The sequence below is a fragment of the Elgaria multicarinata genome, chromosome 7 (genome assembly GCF_023053635.1).
Source record: "Elgaria multicarinata webbii isolate HBS135686 ecotype San Diego chromosome 7, rElgMul1.1.pri, whole genome shotgun sequence".
Taxonomy (NCBI): domain Eukaryota; kingdom Metazoa; phylum Chordata; class Lepidosauria; order Squamata; family Anguidae; genus Elgaria; species Elgaria multicarinata.
This window is the reverse complement of record NC_086177.1, coordinates 112,034,287-112,054,066: the sequence shown is the minus strand read 5'-3', so window position 1 is coordinate 112,054,066 and position 19,780 is coordinate 112,034,287. Positions and strand designations below refer to the sequence as shown.

The 19,780-nt window shown below is 44.7% G+C and overlaps 1 protein-coding gene across 1 annotated transcript in view; it reads right to left on the bottom strand.

Moving 5' to 3' along the window:
* LOC134402003 (protein-glutamine gamma-glutamyltransferase E-like) overlaps positions 1-19,780 on the bottom strand; it is a 61,258-nt gene that overhangs the window by 38,519 nt on the left and 2,959 nt on the right. The window contains exons 2-5 of the mRNA XM_063131368.1: positions 18,904-19,152; positions 5,972-6,133; positions 5,485-5,721; positions 2,034-2,152 (exon numbers count right to left, since the gene is read on the bottom strand). Of these exons, the coding sequence (XP_062987438.1) occupies positions 2,034-2,152; positions 5,485-5,721; positions 5,972-6,133; positions 18,904-19,152 (767 nt within the window). The remainder of the gene's footprint in view (positions 1-2,033; positions 2,153-5,484; positions 5,722-5,971; positions 6,134-18,903; positions 19,153-19,780) is intronic.

The window sequence follows — 19,780 nt, the reverse complement described above, 5'->3', positions numbered from 1 at the left end:
AGCTTCGGCTATTGGGCGGTATATTATTATTATTATTATTATTATTATTATTATTATTATTATTATTTATTTATTTATTTATATAGCACCATCAATGTACATGGTGCTGTACAGAGTAAAACAGTAAATAGCAAGACCCTGCCGCATAGGCTTACAATCTAATAAAATCATAGTAAAACAATAAGGAGGGGAAGAGAATGCAAACAGGTACAGGGAAGGGTAAGCAGGCACAGGGTAGGGAAAAACTAACAGTAGAAAGTAACAGTAGAAGTCTGCACAACATCAAGTTTTAAAAGCTTTAGGAAAAAGAAAAGTTTTTAGTTGAGCTTTAAAAGCTGTGGTTGAACTTGTAGTTCTCAAATGTTCTGGAAGAGCGTTCTAGGCGTAAGGGGCAGCAGACGAAAATGGACGAAGCCGAGCAAGGGAAGTAGAGGCCCTTGGGCAGGCGAGAAACATGGCATCAGAGGAGCGAAGAGCACGAGCGGGGCAATAGTGTGAGATGAGAGAGGAGAGATAGGAAGGAGCTAGACCGTGAAAAGCTTTGAAGGTTAACAGGAGAAGTTTATATTGGATTCTGAAGTGAATTGGAAGCCAATGAAGAGATTTCAGAAGCGGAGTAACATGGTCGGAGCGGCGAGCTAAGAAGATGATCTTTGCGGCAGAGTGGTGAACAGAAACCAACGGACTGATGTGAGAAGAAGGAAGGCCAGAGAGAAGAAGGTTGCAGTAGTCCAACCATGAAATAACCAGTGCATGAACAAGCGTCTTGGCAGAAGAGACAGACAAAAATGATCGAACCCTGGCAATATTATACAGGAAAAATCGACAAGATTTAGCTACTGCCTCAATATGAGGAATAAAGGAGAGTGAGGAGTCGAAGATAAAGCCAAGGCTACGAGCTTCCTTGACCGGAGTAAGCGTAACATCATTGACAGTAAGAGAGAATGAGAGATGAGGAGAAGGTTTAGGAGGAAAAACAAGCAATTCAGTCTTTGCCATGTTAAGCTTCAAGCGACGATGAAGCAGCCAAGCTGAGATATCTGAAAGACATGCCGAGATACGATCGTGAACATCAGGAGAAAGTTCCGGAGATGACAGATATAGTTGTGTATTTATTGGTATAGAAATCCAATAAATAAATAAATAAATAAATAATACAATTCTGGATTTCCAGCTTTCCCAAGCGAAATGTTATTTTCTGGGCTGGATGAGTGACACCTGTTGATCTTGATTCTTTTTTCTTTAGTGCTTCTCCATTATTATTTTTTAATTAGCTTTACCAGGGAATTCCTCAAAGCTTGATAAGACCTAGATGGTGGGAGGGAAAACCCTCCCCCATTATTAACACTGTTCTCTGGCAATTTCCCATGTCTCACCTCGCAGAAATGAACAGGAACTCAAGAAATTATGTGTGTGTCCCCCCCCCCCGGGTCAATGAGTTAAGAGATTTTTGTTTTGTACTATTTTCCAGCAACCTATATTTCTTGAAGTCACATTAGCAGACGAGGGGTAGTTTAGAAGTGTAGTCAGCTTTATGCAATTTTACCTCTCCTTCTCCCCACAACTTGGGAAATATAAGGAAATATGGGGAATCAGGGTATGGGAGGACGGAGGCTGGCGTATGAGGGGGTGAGGTGGGGCGGGGCTCTGCAAAGCCATCATTGGAGGGGGCATGTGTGGGGCTCAGCTTGCAATAGACTGAGGGTTTCTGAATGGAGATTTCTGTCTTCTGAAATCCACCTACCAATCACTCAAAGTCTTCTCCATCCTTGTTTGAAAGCCCTGCCCAGTGTGGTATAATGGCAAAGGTGTTGGACTGGGAGTCAGGAGATCTGGGTTCTAGTCCGCACTTGGCCATGGAAGCTCACTGGGTGACTTTGGGCCAGTCCCAGACTCTCAGCCCAACCGACCTCACAGGGTTGTTGTTGTGAGGATAAAATGGAGAGGAGGAGGAGGATTATGTATGCTGCCTTGGGTTCCTTGGAGAAAAAAAGGCGGGATATAAATGCAACAAGTAAATAAATAATATTTACCTGTCCATAGTTCCATGGAAATGGAGAGATACGGTTGACGTCTCCCACGAATATAACTCCAAACTCCGAGAGGACATATTCCTCACGCTCTGCATCATTAGGCAGGAACACATCATCCTCTGAAAGATCAAGTGAAAGGCAAAATGCTGTGATGGCACTTTGACTGGTGGATCTGAGGAGTTTCTTTGGGACTTGCTGCCCAACATGCCTCAAGCCCATAGATGTCTCTACTGTGGAGCAAGATATGGGGAACAAGCACAGGAGTGCAGGGGAGCTGGGGGCAAGGAGATAAATGAGATTGGAATGAATTTGGGTCAGCCTTCCTGAACCTAATGCTCTCCAGACATGTTGGACTGTAAGGCGACCATATGGAAAGGAGGACAGGTCTCCTGTCGCTTTCAATAATGGCTTAGAAAAGGGAATTTCATCAGATGTTCATCAGTTCGTGGGCAGATCCCACAAATCCCATTAGCTAATGTAGCCTCTCTGTATTGGGGGAAGAGCCTGGGTTACTGCTGGATCTTTCAAAACACTTCCTTACTTAGTGACAGGATCAGGCCTCTTCTACCTAGTATGGGGAAAGAGTCTTCAGGGCCTGAATCAGGCTCAGAATCTGAAACTGAAGCAGAAGAAGAAGAAGAAGAAGAAGAGGAAGAGGAAGAGGAAGAGGAAGAGGAAGAGGAAGAGGAAGAGGAAGAGGAAGAAGAAGAAGAAGAAGAAGAAGAAGAAGAAGAAGAAGAAGAAGAAGAAGAAGAAGAACCACCACCACCAGCAGCAGCAGCTGCTAGGGAGAAGCCAGGGAGAAGAAGAAGAAACTAGGGAGATTATGGGCTCTCGCACACTAGAGGCCTTCAAGAGGCAGCTGGACAACCATCTGTCAGGGATGCTTTAGGGTGGATTCCTGCATTGAGCAGGGGGTTGGACTCGATGGCCTTGTAGGCCCCTTCCAACTCTGCTATTCTATGATTCGAAGAAGAAGAAGAAGAAGAAGAAGAAGAAGAAGAAGAAGAAGAAGAAGAAGAAGAAGAAGAAGAAGAAGAAGAAGCCACCGCCACCGCCACCGCCACCGCCATCTCTGGTTGATGGGCTGGTTGGCTACTGCGTGAACAGAGTACTGGACTAGATGGACCCTTGGTCTGATCCAGGATGGCACTTCTTTTGTTCTTATGTTCTGAAGGAGGAGGAGGAGGAGCAGAAATATACTAGCCAACACAGGCAGTGGAGGAAGAGATTCTCCAAAACTCTTAAGGAGTCAAGGATGAATCTGCCCAGCAGCTTATCAGACTAGGGTGACCCTTTGAAAAGGAGGACAGGACTCTTGCATCTTTAACAGTTGCATAGAAAAGGGAATTTCAGCAGGTGTCATTTGTATATATGAAGAACCTGGTGAAATTCCCTCTTCATCACCACAGTTAAAGCTGCAGGAGCTATACTAGAGTGATCAGATTTAAAAGAGGGCAGGGCACCTGCAGCTTTAACTGCGGTGATGAAGAGGAAATTTCACCAGGATCCCCATATATACAAAGGACACCTGCAGAAATCCCCTTTCCAATACAACTGTTAAAGATACAGGAGCCCTGTCCTCCTTTTCATAGGGTCACCCTATATCAGACAGGATGCTGAAAGCTCAGAGACCATCCTCCCCTCCCCCCTGGGAACTCAGCCACTGCTGTAAGGGAAGACATTGAAGATGACAGATCCCAGAGTCTGCCAGGAGGAGGTGGGAGGTGGTCCCTTACAGTAGCCCCTCACGAGAGGCTTCTCCAAAAAGACCCTCCCTGAAGTAACTTGCTTGTTGGACTGCAGGGAAACTGTCCATTTTATTTGAAAGGAAACTGCCTGTCTTTGTTAAGCTAATTAAAAAATTAGCTTATTAATTTGTTAATAACTTGTTAACAAATTAGCAAATTAATTTCTAATTAATTAGAAAAGAGCTCCTAGCATTCACACTCTATCAGGTATGAAGAGTTGTTTATTTGCTGAATAAAGCTTCGTGGATTACGTGGTGGATCTCTTTATTGTCTCACATCTTGGCGGGACATCTTATAATCATGACGCTTCGCCAATTATTATTATTATTATTTATTTATATAGCACCATCAATGTACATGGTGCTGTACAGAGTAAAACAGTAAATAGCAAGACCCTGCCGCATAGGCTTACATTCTAATAAAATCATAGTAAAGCGATAAGGAGGGGAAGAGAATGCAAACAGGCACCGGGTATTTTGCCCTCTCTTGCTCCTGCTGCTGCTCTGGAGCGTTTGCTTTACGCTTTCCCCTCCAAAGTCCTTTTCTTGTTCATAGAATCATAGAATAGCAGAGTTGGAAGGGGCCTACAAGGCCATCGAGTCCAACCCCCTGTTCAATGCAGGAATCCACCCTAAAGCATCCCTGACAGGTAGTTGTCCAGCTGCCTCTTGAAGGCCTCTAGTGTGGGAGAGCCCACAACCTCCCTAGGTAACTGATTCCACCGTCACACTGCTCTAACAGTCAGGAAGTTTTTCCTGATGTCCAGCTGGAATCTGGCTTCCTGTAACTTGAGCCCATTATTCTGTATCCTGCACTCTGGGAGGATTGAGAAGAGATCCTGGCCCTCCTCTGTGTGACAACCTTTCAAGTATTCGAAGAGTGCTATCATGTCTCCCCTCAACCTTCTCTTCTCCAGGCTAAACATGCCCAGTTCTTTCAGTCTCTCTTCATAGGGCTTTGTTTCCAGACCCCTGATCATCCTGGTTGCACTCCTCTGGACACGCTCCAGCTTGTCTGTGTCCTTCTTTAATTGTGGAGCCCAGAACTTGACGCAATACTCTAGATGAGGCCTAACCGGGACCGAATAGAGAGGAACCAGTACCTCACGTGATTTGGAAGCTATACTTCTATTAATGCAGCCCCAAATAGCATTTGCCTTTTTTGCAGCCATATCACACTATTGGCTCCTATTCAGCTTGTGATCTACAACAATTCCATGATCCTTCTCGTTTGTAGTATTGCTGAGCCAAGTATCCCCCATCTTGTAACTGTGCATTTGGTTAATGTAGAACTTAGCATTTATCCTATTCAATTTCATTCTGTTGTTTTCAGCCCAGCACTCCAGCCTATCAAGATCATTTTGAAGTTTGTTTCTGTCTCCCAGGGTATTAGCTATCCCACCCAATTTTGTGTCATCTGCATATTTGATAAGCGTTCCCTGCACCTCCTCATGTAAATCATTAATAAAAATGTGGAAGAGCACTGGGCCAAGGACTGAGCTCTGCAGTACCCCACTCGTTGCCTCTCCCCAGTTCAGAGAAGCCCTGCAGTTGAGAGCACATGACCACAAGGGGAGGAGCTTTCTTGCCCCCAATGCTGCTCTCTCCAGTGCTCTCCTACCCCCAGGATCCCTCCCCTGCCCTACAGGAGAGCACATTTGGAACTGCTAGAGTGACAGAGCTTATGGGACATGGTTTTACCTGGAAGCCAAGGATTAAAGATCAACACAAAAGCACCAAGGTTGGAGGGGGACGCGCTGCTGGTGCTCTTCATGCCTAGCTGGTAGCGTCCAATGGCGGCATTCGGTGGGCTCGAAATGGAGACGCCCAAGGAGCAAGATGTCACAGAGGTCTGGACTGCACCCCAAGAGCAGGAGCTTCGCTGGGTGGAGATGCCAAACTCCACTCGTGTCCTTTCCCGCAGAGCAGAGGTCGACCCTGGGAAGAAGGAGAAGGTTTTCTCCGCATGTAGAGCAGCCCACACACTGTTAAGATGGCCAAATGTGTCAGGATGCTCTCATTGCACGGAGCTCAGCGGGGTCAGTCAGGCATGCCTCAGTGCATATTGTAGGATTTTGGTGGAAGGGAAGAGTAAGGAGGTCAGTGTGAAGCATGGTCAGTCCCGCCCTCCAGAAGGGCAACCCATTCTCCTTTGGAAGGAAGATACAAAGGAAGAAGATGCATTTACCTGTTTCTACGGTAAACGTTAGGCTTCTAAGTTGTGGTTGAGGAACGTCGACGTTAATTGCAAACTGTTGTCCTCGCCGAACCACCAGCACTGAGCTAGGATATTGATCAGTGTGGTGACTGCTAGTGTTCTCATGCAGTTTCCAATCAATCCTGGGCAAAACTGTAGAAGAATGAGGGGGGAAATACAACCACAGAGAACATGGGAAGTGGCAGCTAAGTGCAATTCCTCACCTGCAGCCCTCCTCGGACTGGTGCTAATCTCCCCCTCCCCCTCATGACATCCACTGTGGTCCAGAAGGCATCGCTACATCATGTAATGCTCTCTTTCCCCCCGTTTACACGTGAATCTGGAACAACTGAGACCAAGAGCCGAGCGATGAAGGCTTTTCCTCCTGTCCCTGCCCAGAAAATAAGTGGGATCTTGCTGAGCCTCCGACCCAAGAAAGTCCAGAATAGCAGAGGGGAGAGAGAAGAAAATAAGGAATGGTGACTGGAAATGGAGGAAACAGAGGAAGAATCCCTCAGTCCAAGTGGCTTGTTCAGAGGGGGAGTAACTCAAAAGAATTTGGTGTGTGTGTGTGGAGGGTGCTGGAGGGCAGCAGAAATAGGGTGACCATATGACTGGATTTGCCCGGATTTGTCTGGTTTTTTGGTGACAAATCCGGGAGGCGGAGGGGAAATCCGGATTTTTCCAATCTCCCCCAGCCAAAGAGCAGCTCTAATGGGAATTAACAAAAATGCTTATAACTCCGTCCTTTTTAAAGATAAAGACATGTTGTCCTCCTTTTTGGTTTCCAAAATATGGTCAACCTAAGCAGAAACCTTAATTAACTTCACGAGATGAAGTGGCTGGCCTTTATTTTCCTGCTTTGTTAAATGTTAAAACTTGTTCAAAAGCTCTGCTTATGCTTACAGTCCCAGCATGCACAGCATCCACAGCACTTATGGAACATGAGCTCACATAGTGATGACCCTCATTTGTTATACTCTGCTGTCTGCTGCTCTATGGGAGAAGCTAAAGAAGGAAAGGGGAAAAATAAGTTTGTCCAAACTAATTAAGTCCTTTGCTGTGCTGAAGTCAGGCAGCTTCTGCAGAAGCCAAAAGTTCAACATTGGGGCAGAAAATCAGACGTTGCATAAAGTACCAGCCTTTCACACAGACGTTTTTCCTGACCTCCCCATTTCTCTTCCAACTTTCATTGCAAACAAGCTGCCAGCAGTGGGGAAGTTAGGAGCAATGTGTAGTTAACAACAACAACAACAACAACAACAACAACAATGCAACTGATTTTATATTTAACCCCAAGTATCTTACATGGAATGCGTAAAGAGGAAAAAATAAAATACACAGTAGAATAATACGTTTTGCCAGTTCCTTCGTTTGCCCCAAAGATAAATGTAAAAGTTATATGAAAGAAAGACCTAAGGCAGAGTTGTGCATTGGCTATTTTAGAATCATCAGCTGTGCCACATGTGTATCATTTCAGGGGAGACATGATAGCACTCTTCAAATACTTAAAAGGTTGCCACACAGAGGAGGGCCAGGATCTCTTCTCGATCCTCCCAGAGTGCAGGACACGGAATAACGGGCTCAAGTTATAGGAAGCCAGATTCTGGCTGGACATCAGGAAAAGCTTCCTGACTGTTAGAGCAGTACGACAATGGAATCAGTTACCTAGGGAGGTTGTGGGCTCTCCCACACTAGAGACCTTCAAGAGGCAGCTGCACAACCATCTGTCAGGGATGCTTTAGGGTGGATTCCTGCATTGAGCAGGAGGTTGGACTCAATGGCCTTGTAGGCCCCTTCCAACTCCGCTATTCTATGATTCTATTATTCCCTCTGGCTGATTTAGCCTGCCTGTGCTTGATGTGCCATCCTCAAATGTCAATTTGGGGGTTCAAGCAGGGCCTGTTTGCATCTTTTGTGAGCAAAAACAAAATTCTCGTACATCCCTGGTCAGGGATGATGGAAACTTCAGGCCACACATGGGAACCGATATAGAAATAGTATCAGCTAAGCAGAGATTTGCAAAGTCTCTCTTGAGACATCACATATAGACTATTACAATGTAATTTACATGATGTGAGCCCTGAAGAGTGTCTGGAAGCTGCAATTGGAGCAAAATGCAGCACCAAGTCTGCCAACTCATGCACTGTATTGGGGCCCATATTACACCTTTTCTGAAAGTCCAACCGTGGTTGTCAGTACTTTCCCAGGCATTATTCACAGTGTTGGTTTCAACCTTCAACATCTCAAATAGCTTAGGACCTGGCTATCTAACGAATCCTCTGTCTTGCCATAAACCTTCTTCAAGGTATTTTATACTTTATACAATGCATTTTAATGGTTTATAATTTTAGTCAAACGTCCAGAGAGCTTCAACTATGGGACAGATTCTTATAGAATAATATGTTAGCGTAAGGCTTATTAGTCGGGATCTAAGAAACCGATTTTCCTCATTTTAGTTTTAGACTGGAACATGAGCAGTTTAGTTTAATCACCCACGTGTTTAGTTTTTTTTAACGGTTTTTAATGCTTTATGCGTGTATGTTCTGTGTTTTAGAATTTTAAATCTTGTATACTCATTTTTATCTCAACTTTAGAATTTCAGTAAACCGCCCAGAGAGCTCTGGCTATGGGGGCGGTATATAAGTGTGATAAATAAATAAATAAATAAATAAAGATCTTGAGAGATAACACAACTGCTGAGGACCATGCATACTTACATGCTTCCAGATTCCACCCAGAACCCACAATGAAATCTATTGCCTACAATCAAGCCCTAAGACGCAACCACATCTGTTCAGATCTGTTGGACTCACAACCTGAAGATTTAAATCAGGCAGACTACAATACCCACTCAACAAATTGACAGAACAGACTAACAAGCCCTGACAGGTATCCAGGAAGACAGCCGGACCCTGCAAAAAACCAAGATGCCACCTCTATCCCCATATCTTCTCTAGGACCTAATAATGAAACACCCAACATTAGGGGTTCATTCATTGCTCATCTTCCAACATAGAAGGTTCCATGGAAGATAGCCAGACCCTGCAAGAAACTTCTATGACAGGCATTCATGATCTTCCCATGTGATATATGCCATTGTCTGTGAGGCGTGCCCTTCTGTATGGGGCATTTGGGGCAGTCTCCATACAAAAGAACACAGCTGCCTGTTGATTTTGCTGCACCAGACGAACACAGCTAAGTCCTCAGAAAATTATAAAATGATAGTTAACCATTCTAATTCTTCACAGCCATCTTCAGTCCTTCCCCAAACTTTTGCAGCCCACTCACTGCCTGCTGGTTCTACTCACAAGCCATGATCTCTTGCTTTGCTGGTCTTTGGGTCATGAACAATTCTGGACAGCTGATTGTGATTGCAAGAAACTCTAGAGGGTTTAGGAAGCCTCTTATATAGAGCCGAAAGGTGTCCCCTCCTCCTGTCCAAGGAGTTGGCTGAGGCGCACAGGCCAAACCAAAATTGGCGCCCACCTTTTTTGGCAGGCTGCTGTCTTGTCAGGTCTGCTCTTACGCACGAGGAGAACCAAAGTGCACCTGGGAGGTTCTTCACCCCACAGAGGCTGATGACAGATTCCAAGAAAATTTACAAGCAGGTTCTTGCTTCTATAAAAGAAGGAATTGTACCAATAAGGAAGTTTCAGGTTTACAAGCAGGTTCACAATGAATTCTGGGTAACCGGCATAAAAATAATGGTCAAGTTGACCTGGATGGTATCCAAAGAGAAAGTGCTGATTTGAAGCTCTATCACATGGACTAAAACGTTATTTGAGTGATGTGTAATGAATACATGTGAGGCTGTATTATTGCAGGTCAAAAGTATATGATTTTCCTAATCAATTAATGAGCACCAAATATAGTGTAAGATATACTAAATGATATTAAAGACAAAACTGAAGTACTTTGGCCACATAATGAGAAGACAGGATACCCTGGAGAAGATGCTGATGCTAGGGAAAGTGGAAGGCAAAAGGAAGACCAAGGGCAAGATGGAGGGATGATATTCTGGAGCTGACGGACTCGACTTTGGGGGAGCTGGGGGTGGCAACTGCCGACAGAAAGCTCTGGCGTGGGCTGGTCCATGAAGTCACAAAGAGTCGGAAGTGACTGAACAAATAAACAACAAAACACATGTTAAAATTTTTGATACAAAGATGTCAAGATTATTATTTTTTTAGACTTGAATTAACAAATTTAGAGTAAGATTCAAATTAGCAGATTTTGAATAATGTGAACCAATGTGGCGTAGTGGCTAGTGCTGGACTGAGAGTTGGGGGATCCGGGTTCTAGTCCCCACTCGGCCATAGAAGCCCACTGGGTGACTTTGGGCCAGTCACAGACTCTCAGCCCAGCCTACCTCACAGGGTTGTTGTTAGGATAAAATGGAGGAGGATTATGTATGCTGCCTTGGGTTCCTTGGAGGAAAAAAGGCGGGATCTAATGTAATAATTAAATAATAATAATAATAATAATAATAATAATAATAATAATAATATCTTTATTTGTTACCCGCCTCTCCCTCTGGTTCGAGGCGGGGTACAACACAAATGCAAACACCATAAAATACGTATAACTAATTAAAACATTTAAAACTAATACACTATTAAAAGCAGCACATTATTTAAAAGGCATTAATAATATATTATTATGCTAATAAGCTTCTCAAAGGAATAATTCAAAATTGTTCTTATTCAGCCTGAAAGGTGCTCTTGTAAGCCTTCTATGTATGTTCTAATTTTTTTAAAGAATGTTTAAGAACAGTCAAATAATTAAGACCGAGCCCTAATTTATGGGACAGTAGATGATATTAGTTCTGAGGTAATTTCTACACAAAAAAAGGTGTAAATATGTGCTGATTTTAGAATGCAGGAGATTCTTTTTAGGACCTCACCAGGCTTGTGCACCTTCAGCTGAATAGCCTATTTAGCATTGAATAGTGAACTCAATACCTAGAATGAGATCACACCTTTTTAAGCTAATAGGACTATAAGTTTAAAAACAAGAAATGGTTAAGGAATTCCATTTCTTGTTAAACTATTAATATCTAAAAAACACTACCCCATAATACATAATAATACATACTAAACAAATTAATAAACATATATTTTAACTTAATTCCATTTAATATAATCATTGATTAACATTAATGTGCTCTCCCAACCTTGGGATCTTATTCTGATTTCCAAAATCTCATTAATTCCTCTGGAGGTGTTTCCCTCTCCCCTTTAATAATGCAAAGTCTAAAAACTGTTTCCATAAAAACGAATGATTTTGAAGTAATATGGAAACAGTTTTTAGACTTTGTATTATTAAAGGGGAGGGGGGAAACACCTCCAGAAGAATTAATGAGATTTTGGAAATCAGAATAAGATTTCCTCCGGGTGCCTACTCCGAGAGAGGGTCGGAGTGTGGTAACGAGGGACGGGGCCTTTTCGGTGGTGGCCCCCAGACTATGGAACGATCTCCCTGCCGAGGCTCGCCTGGCACCAACGCTGCTATCTTTCCAGTGCCAGGTTAAGATTTTCCTCTTTGCCAAGGCGTATGGTGGCACATCTTAATCACCCACATGTTTAGTTTTTTGGGTTTTTTTAACAGTTTTTAATGCTTTATGTGTGTATGTTCTGTGTTTTAGAATTTTAAATTTTGTATACTCGTTTTTATCTTAATTTTAGAATTTCTGTAAACCGCCCAGAGAGCCCTGGCTATGGGAGCGGTATATAAGTACAATAAACAAATAAATAAATAAATAAATAAATAATTTTTTTAAAAAGAAAAGATCTAAGAATCTTTTGCGAAGCTCTAACTTCAGGAGGTATTTTCATTTGAAAGTAGTTATATTTTGATGTGATGTTACATGTATAATTCTAATAAAAGAACAACGGGTATTTTCATTTAATATACCCGGGTGGGTAATCAAGCCCAGTCAAAATAGACAAACATGTCCTCAGTCAAACATCAGCTCACTGAATACAAGGAGCCCAACCCAGTGATAAAGCGTCAATGTAAAACATGTTGATAAGCACACATATGAGTTAAATACCCATAAAGGTGAGGCCAGGTGAGTCTGTTCCTTCCCATCATCTTCTAGTAAATAACTTAATTCTTTGGGTAAAGAAACCCAAAATAACAATAAAAATTGAAAGCTAGCAGGTTTATGAGAAATATCCTGTGTGTTGCATTGAGTGTCACAGGATTGATTGTCTTCCAGCTGGACAGGAATTACGGGTGTGCGCTCACCATAATGCATTTCATTCCCTTTCCTTTAAGGAAAGATCTGTTATTTGGAGAAGCTGAGAGGCGGAAAGGTTATTTGGACAAGACCTTTGGGGAGCTGATAGCGATGACCCAGTTATGGGATTGCAACTCCTCTGCAGTCATGGAAGATGGGGGATTTGAGGAAGGAGGGCATCATTCTGAGGTGGAAGGAAATGATCCCTTAGAATGGACCCATTCTTTGGTATACAAATATCTCCTTAGATTTCCCCCTTTGGGCAGGGGCACATGGTGATGGAGAATTCGATCATTAGAAACATAGAGAGTTGGGTTTGTGATACACGTGTAGACTGCATGCTAAACTGCTTCTCTGATGCAAAGGTAGTAGATACCACAACTATCTAGGGTGACCATATGACAAGGAGGACAGGGTTCCTGTATCTTTAACAGTTGCATAAAAAAGGGAATTTCAACAGGTGTCATTTGTATATATGGAAAACCTGGTGAAATTCCCTCTTCATCACACCTGCAGGAGCTATACTAGAGTGCAGGAAAGCTGCAGGAGCTATACTAGAGTGACCAGATTTAAAAGAAGGCAGGGCACCTGCAGCTTTAACTGTTGTGATGAAGAGGGAATTTCACCAGGTTCTCCATATATACAAATGACACCTGCTAAAATTCCCTTTTCAATACAACTGTTAAAGATACAGGAGGCCCTGTCCTCCTTTTCATCTGGTCACCCTAATACTATCTAAACAGCTTTGTATATAGTGCTGGGATGGAATTGGTGGTCATGGTACGTGTTGGTACCAATGGCGTGGAGAAATGTAGTTGTGAGGTCCTCTTGCCTACAACCAAGCCCTAAGATACAACCACATCTGTTCCAATCTGTTGGATTCACAACCTGAGGGTTTAAATCAGGCATTCCTCAGACTACAATACCCACCCATCAAATTGACAAAAGAAGGCCAGAGAAGTATCAAGGAAGATTTCTGGACCCTGCAAAAACCTGAGATGCCACCACTATCACCATATCTGCTCTAGAAATTCTGTGAAAAGACCTAGTAATAAAGCACCCAACGTTAAAGGTTCATTCATTGCTCATCTTCCCACGTGATCCTCTGTCTCTTCTCCTACATATGGCATTCAGGCTGGTTCCTATGCAAAAAATAATAATGAAGGAATAGCACCGTTCTGTTGGTTTTGCTTCAAAAGACGAACACAATTACTGCTCAGGAAATTATGAAATGATGCTGAACCGCTCTAATTCTTCACAGTCACTCATCTCCAGTCCTTCCTGAAACACTTGCAGCCAACTCAGCTAAGTGCTGGATGAATCATAGAATAGTAGAGTTGGAAGGGGCCTACAAGGCCATCAAGTCCAACTCCCTGCTCAATGCAAGAATCCACCTTAAAGCATCCCTGACAGATGGTTGTCCAGCTGCCTCTTGAAGGCCTCTAGGGTGGGAGAGCCCACAACCTCCCTAGGTAACTGATTCCATTGTTGTACTGGCCTAACAGTCAGGAGGTTTTTCCTGATGTCCAGCCAGAATCTGGCTTCCTGTAACTTGAGCCCATTATTCCATGTCCTGCACTCTGGGAGGATCGAGAAGAGATCCTGGCCCTCCTCTTTGTGACAACCTTTCAAGTATTTGAAGAGTGCTCTCATGTCTCCCCTCAATCTTCTCTTCTCCAGACTAAACATGCCCAGTTCTTTCAGTCTCTCTTCATAGCGTTTTGTTTCCAGACCCCTGATCATCCTCCTTGTCCCCCTCTGAACACGCTCCAGCTTGTCTGCATCCTTCTTGAAGTGTGGTGCCCAGAACTGGATGCAATACTCAAGATGAGGCCTAACTTGATGCTTGTACTGACAAGCCACGATGCCTTGCTCTGATGCTGTTTGGATTGGAAACTCTCTAGACAGCCATTCAGATTGGAAAAAAAGTCTAGAGCATTTGGGAGCCCCTTAAATAGAGTGAAAAAGAGTCTCCTCCTCCTTTCTAAGCTCAAGGAAGTGGGTGAAACCACACCAACGTTGCGACAATATTTTCCGACCAGCTCCTGTTTTGCCTTTTCTGCCCTTATGCAAGAGGAAAGCAAATAGCCAAGAGTAAAACAAAACAAAACATGACAGCACATAAAACCAGGTCAAACACAGCAGCAAAACAGAAGTGTGCTAAGATCTTGATATCCCCGGGAGGATAAAAGATTTTCCCTTGGCACTGCAAAGAACACAATATTGTAGGTTCCAGGTGAACGTCTCAGGGAAGGGCATGCCATGGATGGGGAGACGTCCCTGAAAAGGTCTTCTCTCTCTTAGCCAACAGTCTCACCCTATTCGTTTTGGGGCACCTGGAGGGGGGGGGCACAGGCAATGACCTTAGGTCCAGGTAGATAGAGATGAAAGTAGATGCTCCTTCAGATAATCTTTATTTCATGTAATCCAGTTAAACTGAGGCATTTGAGCAACATTGTAGACCACATGATAAATTGCTTGACTGATGCAAAGGCTATGGATACCACAAGCTATCTAGATAACTTTGTATTATTATTATTATTATTATTATTTATTTATTTATTTATTTATTTATTTATATAGCACCATCAGTGTACATGGTGCTGTACAGAGTAAAACAGTAAATAGCAAGACCCTGCCGCATAGGCTTACAATCTAATAAAATCATAGTAAAACAATAAGGAGGGGAAGAGAATGCAAACAGGTACAGGGTAGGGTAAGCAGGCACAGGGTAGGGTAAAACTAACAGTAGAAAGTAACAGTAGAAGTCTGCACAACATCAAGTTTTAAAAGCTTTAGGAAAAAGAAAAGTTTTTAGTTGAGCTTTAAAAGCTGCGGTTGAACTTGTAGTTCTCAAATGTTCTGGAAGAGCGTTCCAGGCGTAAGGGGCAGCAGAAGAGAATGGACGAAGCCGAGCAAGGGAAGTAGAGGCCCTTGGGCAGGCGAGAAACATGGCATCAGAGGAGCGAAGAGCACGAGCGGGGCAATAGTGTGAGATGAGAGAGGAGAGATAGGAAGGAGCTAGACCGTGAAAAGCTTTGAAGGTTAACAGGAGAAGTTTATATTGGATTCTGTAGTGAATTGGAAGCCAATGAAGAGATTTCAAAAGCGGAGTAACATGGTCGGAGCGGCGAGCCAAGAAGATGATCTTTGCGGCAGAGTGGTGAACAGAAACCAACGGACTGATGTGAGAAGAAGGAAGGCCAGAGAGAAGAAGGTTATGGTGCATGTCATTATCAATGTAGGTTGGAAGGACCTGGAAGCCAATTTTAGGATGCTACGTAGGAGACTGAAAGCCAAGACAACCAAGGCAACTTCCTCTGAAATGCTACCTGTTCTAAGTGGAGTACTCACTAGACAGGCAAAGCTGAGGAGTTTGAGTGTGTGGATGAGATAGGAGACATTTTGGGACCAGCTTGGCCTGTTTAAGTAGGGTGACCATATGAAACGGAGGACGGGGCTCCTGTATCTGTAACAGTTGTATTGAAAAGGAAATTTCAGCAGGTGTCATTAGTATATATGGGGAACCTGGTGAAATTCCCTCTTCTTCACAACAGTTAAAGAAATGTAGAAATGGCCATAGTTTCAGATATTCCAACCAGAAGCAGAATCATAACGTCCAGCAATATAATCCAATACAGGGTCCCTAGCGCTAGGATTCAAGGCATGCAATTGTTCAGGTTCAAGAGTAGTCTAAGCAAAGAAAGGACCAGAACCAGCGACATTGCACCCAGAAACCTCCCCCTCCCTTCCCGCCTGAGTATCAGCATTTATGCAGGCATGTGGTGGATAGAGTTCTTCACTTGCCAATCCAGCACTACAGGAAAACCTAGCCTGGAGTCGGGAACTCCACCTAATTTTTCCTCTTGCCTTTTCAACCGTCAACATTGCTGGGAGGCAGCCTTGGGCTTGGCCCCTACTTGCAGGTTACAAGGAGTGTGTTCCTCAGGCTGTGTCATTCCAGCTGTCCCTCCCAGGCTAGCTTTGGCTGCAGTTCAGAAGGAATCGCTTCCTCCCCCTTGACTGAATTATTCAGTGCAACCAGGCAGAAACGAATTCCGAGCATGTTCACATTCCACACCTTAGCAAGGCCCTAAATCAGAGTCTTCTCTCTCTGACTCCAATTCCTCCTCTGAGATCGTAGCATCAGGGAAAAGCATGGCAATAGGCTCCACTTGAACCTGAGTGAAAGCAGGCTGCTGGCTCTTGACATAAAAAAGATGGCAGAGCAGCTTTTAAATGGAACCCGGGGGGGGGGGGGGAGAGTCGACAGAAACTGGAGAGCTAGGTCTGCTTTGCATCATCCTTAATGGATCTAGGAGAACATGTTTTTGATTGCCTTAATTGGGACAAGAGAGGCCATGAACATATGGTGAAACGTGACTGCCAGTCATAGAGGCCGAAGGGCCATCGCAGAAGATTCACAGGTCAGAGACATCTGGAAAGAGACACAATGCATAGCCATTTCTATGCTAGTGCTAGAAGCCTCTTAGCCAAGATGGTGCAGTGTCTGGTTTTAATCCTTAAAGACAGCTTCACCCTTTGCGTCCCTGCCCAGCGGTTGTGGTCCTCAGCAGGAACACTTCCGACTGTGTCGCATGCTTCAGGTGTTTGTCCCTGGAGTGCCTGAATAGAGCGGTGTTTCAACCCTCATCCTCTGCAATGTGCTCTCTGGTGACATTACCCCATCTTTACATATCCTCCCAGAGTGCAGAACACGGAATAACGGGCTCAAGTTAAAGGAAGCCAGATTCCAGCTGGACATCAGGAAAAACTTCCTGACTGTTAGAGCAGTACGACAATGAAATCAGTGACCTAGGGAGGTTGTGGGCTCTCCCACACTAGAGGCATTCAAGAGGCATTTGGACAACCATCTGTCAGGGATGCTTTAGGGTGGATTCCTGCACTGAGCAGGGGGTTGGACTCGATGGCCTCGTAGGCCCCTTCCAACTCTGCTATTCTACGATTCTATATCTGCTCAGTACCTTCCTCTTTGTATAGGCTTTTCTTGACGGGTGACCCAGCCATTACGGTTATAGTAAACCTGGAATAATTTTATTGATCTTTTATTGTGATATTTGTTCGTTTTTATCATTCCTGTTAACCACTTTGATAGTTTACTGTAATTTATGTGATCAATCAATAAAAGGGCATGCAGAGATAGAGGGCTCATCTACACCAAGCAGATATTCCACTATGAAAGTGGTATGAAAGTGGTATATAGAAGGCAGGAGCCACACGACTGCTTTATAGTGGCATTGATGACTTTTGGGACCCATGACCCATACCATATACTGCTTTCATAGTATTATAGCCTGCTTGGTGTGCTATAAATATTGTGGAATACGAACCAATTGAGCCCAATAAAAAAAAACATCCGGATGCAGGTTTTCAAAAGGGAAGTTTATTTCCACCTCAGGTACCAAAAATCTCTTTGTACAAAGGTCCCTCTCCTTTGTCAATGTAAGGGAAAGAAGTTTTACTTTTCATTTTATACAGGGGGGAAACATTGTATGCAAATAATTGGTTGCTTGCTCAGATCATCACAGCTGATCCTCTTCCCTGTTTTCTTGACATGCCCAGATGGGTGAGAGACCCTTTTGACTTTGCAAACTTCATTATCACATGAATCCCTTAGTAATGAATCTGGGACCTTCCTGTCACATATTCCATTGTCTTTAACTAATCCCTGTTCACCACTCCCTCCCTGGTTCCCCTCCTCGCAATGTCCCCTGGGACATTCCTGTCCCACCTTGCCTACGTGTCAGAAACCTTCCTGCTTCACCCTCCCTTGACGCCTGACATTCCTTTCGATGGGCAAGCCTCCCAGCTCTTATTTCTCTCCCTGATTTCCCACTGAGCTTTGGAAGGAAAGGAAATAAGAGGTGTGTGTGTATGTCAAGCATCTGGTGATTTAACCACCGGCTAGGGCTCGTCCTTACCCCTGAGTAAGCGAACTTACCCAAATAGGTAAATGGGACTTTTCTCTCCTACCTGGGAGTAGGGGGTCTATTCTACTCATCTAAATCACTTAGAAATCTCCTAAGGGTGGCATTTTGGGAAAGGGAAATGAGGGATCTTGAAAGAAGGAATGGGCGAGCAGAGACAGGAGAAGGGAGTAGTGGGAAATCAGTTATTTTTCCATAACAGGTGTAGATGTATCAATGGGCCCCAACAGTTGTCAGCGCACTTCAATATCACTATAAAGCAGTCGTGTGGCTCCTGCCTTTTATATACCGCTTTTGTACCACTTCCATAGTGGAATATCCTGCTTGGTGTAGATGGGCCCAGAGACTCACGCTAGGACTGCCTGTAGCCTATCTACACTCTTTAAGATGGTTGTGAGAATCAGCACTGTCCAGTTATTCTCCTTCTGTGTAAGCTCTACACATGAGGAGTGGCAGCAAGGAAGACCTTGCTAGCACACTTGTCTGTGTCTCCTACGTACAGTATTTCTTTTTCATAGTTATTATCATTATTCACAGGGCCGGCGCCAGACTATATTGCACCCTAGGCAGGTGCGTTCTGAAGCCACCCACCCCACTGCTCGCTCGCTCGCTCACTGCTCCCCCCCGCCCGCTCGCCCGCCCACTCCATCCCGCTCCCGGCTTTGAAGCCAGGATGCTGGATTTGGGGGGCAGGGCAGAGGCTTTGAAGCGGCGTGCCTGGGTCGCGGAGCCAGAGCGTGTAGCGGGCGAGAGCTGGGCCGGGGCGAGGTGGGGCAGGATGGGAGCCAAGGTGCGGCAGCGACGCCAACGCCACAGGGTGGGGACGACGACGATGCGGGCCGGCCCACCAACCCCCTCACAGCCGCCGCTGCCGCCACCTCCGGGATGTGAGGAGCCGCTGCTGCTGCTGAGGGGCCGCTGAGGCCGCCCCCCCGCCCGGCTGCCCCTGCTGCTGCTGCTCCCCCCCGCGGGCCGGTCAGCTGGTTAAAAAAAGAAAAAAAATGAAGCAGCATGCCTGGAAGTACTGAAGCCTCCACCTCCAACCCCAGCATCCTGGCTTCGAAGGAGCCAGGACGCTGGGGTTGGGCGGAGGCTGGGGCGGCGGCTTTGGAACAGCACACCCGGAAGCCGCTCTAGGGGAGCAGCTTCCGGGTACGCTGTTCGGCGCCCTCGTTTGCTTGGCGCTCTAGGAGGCCGCCTGAGTTGCCTCTATGGCAGCACCGGGCCTGATTATTCATACATTGAGCATTCCAGTACAGTTCCTCAGTATTCTGACAGGGAGTAGTTAACATCAGGATTGGCTACATCGCAAAGAGAGGAAGCAAACGGCACCAGTTGACTTCCCAGCTTGCTTCTTCGGGGTTTCAAACAAACCGTCAATTTAATTATACTGGCACAGCAGTTTTCCCATTGCAAATATTAAACTTTTCTCTCTTTTTTTGCTGAGGTCTATGGATTAGGATGCGAGAGAAACTAGAGAGCTGAGAAGTGTTGCATAAATTGAGATTTGTCAATAGCCAGGCTAAATTTAACTGAGATTAGCTCAGGGCTTTAAAAGAAGCAGCAGCAGCTGTTAAGTGGACCAGTCCATTCAGGTCCATGGGATCT